We start from the raw sequence: 5,683 nt of genomic DNA on the forward strand, positions 1-5,683 counted from the left end.
TTGAAATGCTAGAATAGCATGTATTTGAAATCGAGATTCATATATGTGATTGAATAACCAACAATAAACTAAGTTTTAAAGTCGGAATTGAATTATGCTTTGATTTTGATTTGATATGAATTGTTGAAGTTTCAAAAGGTATTTGAAACTTATATTGTTGATTTTGAATGATGTTATTGATTGAAATGAATATGTTATTGATGTAGATAGATTATTATACCGAAATCTTCAAGATACATCGACTGGAACGAAGAATTGAGGTATGTTGCGACCGAGTAACATACGACAGGTATCTGTATCATATGATATATGTTTGATTGATTTGACTGAGAATACGTGTCAATATGCCTTACTTGTTGAGTTGATGTGGCATAATGACATACACGTTGAGCTATGATCCTTGGATACCTTGATATGATTGGATTTGATTCTGGGGTTTGTGAACACGATGCTATGTTTGGCATTATGTGGCCATTAAAACATAGACATTAGTGGCCCCGATGATTGATTGAGATTTGAGATTTGATAGCGCTTTGCCGACGTTATCATATGAGTATCCCTGATTGAGACCGGTGTGCCAGCTCGAGCATTGATTTGATAGCGATTTGATTGATTCTGACATGTGCTCAGTGGATGGGCATTTGACCTGATAACTACACGACATACATGCATTGCATATCATATATCATTGTTTAGATATTTGTGGTATATATTGTGGTTGCATCAAACTGAGCTTTGTTCACCCCAGAGTGGACTTTTGTAATCTTTGTATGTTGACAATGACAGGTACTCAAGGATATCAGGAGACCAGAGAGGGTACTTCTGGAGGGAGTCACAGTTTGAGTTGAGGTTTAATGGTCTTTCCCAGTATATATGTTTATGTAACTATATACCGGGCATGTCCCGAGGATATGATTTATTGTTGTATGAGTTGTTTTGATTATATGTGGGCAGATTTTATGATGTGAGATGAAATACTATATTTAGTATTCAAATAACATATTTTGGGCTCATTGTAAAGAAATTTTAAACCCATTTTCCGCTGTAATTAATTAGCCCTAATCAAATTGTATTGTAATCACGATTAGGAGTTAAGAGTCCCACAGTATAGGTAAAAATCAAAAACAATTATGTATTTCAAAAATTTAAAAATTAATATTACTATTATAACGGATACACAGAAATTTCTGTGAGACGGTGACATTAGTCAATTTTGTGATATGTCTATTCTATTTGTTTTACTCGTGGAAAAATATTATTTTTTATGTCAAAAATATTACTTTTTATTGTAAATATGAGCATGGTTGACATGTCTCGCAAATAAAAATTCTTGAGACCATCACACAAAAGACCTGCTCTAACAGACAAGGAAGGGGTTTTGTCAAATTTTGAAGAATTTTATGATAAAAAAAGAAAAATAAATACACGGAAATCATTAAAAACCAATGTTCTAAAAAGAGCGCTTAAGCTTGAAGCTCGACAAAAACGTCCTGCTTCGGAGAAAGCGGAAAAAAGCTATCAAACTGTAGTTTGAACGAATTAAGCGTAATTAAAGCGTTTAATTAAGCGTAGTTAAGCACAATTTATAAATCTATTTATTTTTTAATTTTTTTATTTTGAAGGTATGTCTTTTTATTAATAAATAATAAATTAGGTTTATAATTTAGATGTTTATGTTATGATTAATCGTGTCTGATAATGATTTGACAAATATTTAACATTTTTAATGTGGTCTAGTTGCAAAAACAAATAAAGATTGTAATTTTGAGATTTTTATGCTTCTAAGAATTAATGCATCAGACTTAACTTTATCATATTTATGTATTATTTTATCTATTTATTGGTTTGAGATAATTACAATTACACTAAATATAAAAAACGCTTTTTCACACTTAAGCATGTGCTAATCTCGCTTAAGCTTGAAAAACTTGAAGCTCGACATCCACGCTTCGGGACGTTTCACGCTTTTTAGAACCTTGTTAAAAACTATGTTTCTTGAGAAAAACTAGTCTAAAACATAAAGATTTATTTTGAAAGGATTCCATTATATAATTAATCTATTAATTAAAGCACACAATTAACATGCTATTAATTTTAATGTTTTCTGTGGAAAATAATTTAAATATTAAAATAAAATATATTTTTTATTAAATAAATAATGTTTTAAAAAATAGATACTATATAGCCGATTATTCCGCTTGAATAAACCCTAACTTGGTCGGTCAACGCTCTCTGTTTCTTCACTCAGATCAAATTTAAGCGAATTCCAATGGCGCCTACTTCTGGGTTTTTCCGGGGCTGCAGGGCCTTGTACTACACGGCCAAGTCCGCCGCAGCCCCTTCTCCGAAACCCAACATCTCCGCCTCCAGCAAGAAAGCACCCACCGGTACGAAGGAGAAGAAGAGTTCGCCTACGGGGTTGTTGAAAGCCTCGCCCGTGTCCGCCACGCTCCGTAACTTTGTGGGTGCCTCAGAAATTTCTCGTGCTGAAGCTGTTAAAAAATTTTGGGGTTATATTAAGCTGCATAATCTTCAGGTACCACTATTATTTCTTGTATCTCCTTCTTCTTTTGGGTACTTTAACGTTGCTACTTAAAAGCACGAAATATTTATATTACTTTCTTGGGACTGAACAAAATGTGTGAGATACAGACAACGATTTTGTGGAAAACGTTTGTACTAGCCATTTCTGTGTGTGCGCTATTTCTGTATGTGTTGGTGTTTGAGATGTTGCTGCATAGTTACATGCTGAAACTGAAGCATTTTAGTTCCGAAAATGGATTAGATTGTTGCTATTATTTGTTTATCCTTTTAATTTATTTTTCCAATATGTTTAGAAGATACTCATGGAACGTAAGGCTACCTAGTTTTTTTTTCTTGGGTATTAAAAGCACATAGGCGTAAGGAAGCCCGGCCGTTGTGAACAGAGGCCTGCCAATGTGCTGATCTTTCATAAAATATGGAACTTGGAGTTGAACTAAAGAACACATTCGTATTTCCTTACATTTTGAACATTATGGCATGTAACGTATTAAATATTAAAATATCATTACCCAGTACCCTTCGCCTCAACAAGGCATGTATCTTGAGTCTGGATTCCACCGCACAAGTACGTCTAACTGTTGTGTTCTTGAAAATTATGATTCGGGATATAAAATTTGGCTGTATTTCGGTTCTTTCCGTTTTGGGATATGAATATTTGTGAGATTTGATTAATAGGGAGGGAAGAAAAGAGAGAACATATATGAAATATTTTTCATGCTACTGTAGGAACATGACACCTAACTCTATTAGGCTCTGTTTGGTACAATTGATTAAAGTAGGATAGATTTATTATCTTGCTTTATCTCATGTTCAGTTCACAGTTTTTGAGCCCGAACTCAATCCTAAGCCAGACATAAACATCGTTCTCATTAGATTAAACAACCCATAGTCATGGTGTATTGGTGTGATTATTCATCTACAAGTGTAGATTAGAATGAAATGACGAAAAAATCTTAGAAACACTTTGTTTTCTGATATGCATTTTTTCCTGAAATGACTAGGGCTATAAGAATCAGCGGCTCTTACCATCGCCGCCGTCACCATGTAAGCTACCACCACCGTCTTCCATTTATTTTTCTGTTTTTTTTACTGAAACCAAATTATTTTATTCTGGCGAAGAATCTCACAAAAATTGTATTGATGTGATAATCTCCGAGTAATTACAGAGGAGCCAATAGTAAAGGTTTCAGAAGAAACATTTGGAGGTGGAGATCATGAATGAAAATGTGACGGGAGCGGGAAGAAAATTTTGGGGGCGGGGTAAAAGACGAGAAGAGCGTGGAAGGTGAAGAAGCGAGTGAAAAAAGATTAAAGAATAAAAAATAATTATTTTTAAATAAGGATAAAAATTTCAAATATGATTAAAACTTAAATTGTTATTTTTATTAACAATTTATAAATTATCCTATTTCATTTTTTATCCTACTAGGTCAAATTACTCATCATTCAATAAATAATAACTCATTCATCCTATCAACCATACAAAAACTGTGTTTTAGTGTTATCCAAAAGATGTGCTATTCTAAAAATTACTTTAGGCTGTAGCATTGTTTTTTGATGATACGAAGATGAAATTTGCATATATCTCCGTGAAACTCTAGGGCTTGTGAAGGATAGGACCCCGCGTCTTTATTATATCTAGTATTTGTCTCAAATTTTACAGTAATTAGATTAAAAATAGTTATGTTATCTATATCTTTCAATCCTCATATCATAAATCATTCATCTTGTATCACGAGCCTAGCTGTGTATAAGGTATATTTGTATCTCAATGTATATCAAAATCATAAATTCTTCGAAGTTTTATTTCTTTTTGAGCAATATATTCATAGATGCTCTCCTCCTTGATGTGATAAATTTAATTACAATTTGATTTAGTTTCGTTTGGGCAACTTATTATGAAGCTCATAAAGCATGGTGTACCTTTTTCAGTTAAGCAGTTGTTTTCTTTGGATAGGCACAGAAATTCAAAACTATGACAAATGCAACCGATGAGAATGTACATGAATCAGAATATATGGATGCTTTATCAGTAATTCATTGTTCGTTTCGTATTCAGTGTGGAACACACATCCTCTGCAATAATGAGGCCATAAGGCAGTTCTGTTAGCAAATGTTGACCTTGAAGAAGTATTACTTGTTATCGTAATATGGCCTTGTGCACAAAATACAATCCCTTGTATAGTTTTTTATGCTTTTGAATTTCGCAACCATTATTTGCTATTGCTGCCCCTTGAAATGAAATATTTATGTGATGGGTTTCTGATTTTTTCTTGCCAGAATGTTTAGTGACGCTGCTGTGTTTTTGTGTGCAGAACCCAAGTAACAAGAAAGAAATCTTTTGCGATGGGAAGCTCAAGGCTCTATTTAACGGTAAGGAAAAGGTTGGATTTTTAGAGATAACAAAACTGCTCTCTCCTCATTTCGTGAATAACTAACTGCTGATCAATCGTATGTGGCCATCTTTTCTTTTTCTTGTTGAAACCTTGTAAAATCTCAAGCTTAATCTTTGTGATGCGTTGTTAGCAGATCTTGTACAAAACAAGCAGATTAATCTCACTCCTGTTTGTTGTTGACTTTTAAGTATTTGTAAGGGTTCTAGCGATTGTAGTGTTGTGCGCTCGTTTAGTTTTCAGATGTTTTTTTTTTTGTTTTCAGATGTTGTGAACGGCATAAACACTTGTATGCTTCCGTTGGTCGGCAGGCTGATTAGTTGATGTTTTAAATTTTAATATCTGAGCATGATTTGCAAAACGCATTATTTTGATGGCTATGGGTTTGTCAACCAAATCAGAATTTCAAAATATACTAACCCAGCTTGCTGAAATTTTCACAAAATTCAAACTTTTAAAGTGAATATTTCGCAAAAATTAAACCAAACAAACAAAAACAGAGAGCAAAATTTGGATCGATTGATCTAGTACTTATCAAAATAATCAAATAGAATTATTTCTGTTTGTTGGGTATGTCGAGTGGTTCAGATGACCAGATTTTTACTCGCTATTAATTTGTGATCCACGCTCCACCGTGCAAATATTTGAGGTTCTGAAGGAAAGAATGTCATTAATAATCATGAGAGCGTGATAAATATAATGCTGTATATTGAAGACATTCGATCCGTTTACATTCGTTCCATGAA

At 33.3% G+C, this 5,683-nt stretch overlaps 1 protein-coding gene across 3 annotated transcripts; it reads left to right on the forward strand.

Annotated features, from left to right (window-relative positions):
* Nucleotides 1-2,172: 2,172 nt before the first annotated feature.
* LOC140988630 (upstream activation factor subunit UAF30-like) lies at nucleotides 2,173-5,276 on the forward strand. 3 transcript variants are annotated; one of them, XM_073457660.1, is made up of 3 exons: nucleotides 2,173-2,536; nucleotides 3,546-3,588; nucleotides 4,860-5,276. In XM_073457660.1, coding segments are annotated over exons 1-3 (312 nt in total). In that variant the 5' UTR covers nucleotides 2,173-2,269; the 3' UTR covers nucleotides 4,862-5,276. The 3 variants fall into 3 exon arrangements, with proteins under 3 accessions (XP_073313761.1, XP_073313760.1, XP_073313759.1); XM_073457659.1 differs by lacking the exon at nucleotides 4,860-5,276 and adding an exon at nucleotides 4,477-4,801; XM_073457658.1 differs by lacking the exon at nucleotides 3,546-3,588 and having other exon boundaries at nucleotides 2,174-2,536.
* Nucleotides 5,277-5,683: the final 407 nt, after the last annotated feature.

This window comes from Primulina huaijiensis, chromosome 11, assembly GCF_012295235.1.
Source record: "Primulina huaijiensis isolate GDHJ02 chromosome 11, ASM1229523v2, whole genome shotgun sequence".
Taxonomy (NCBI): domain Eukaryota; kingdom Viridiplantae; phylum Streptophyta; class Magnoliopsida; order Lamiales; family Gesneriaceae; genus Primulina; species Primulina huaijiensis.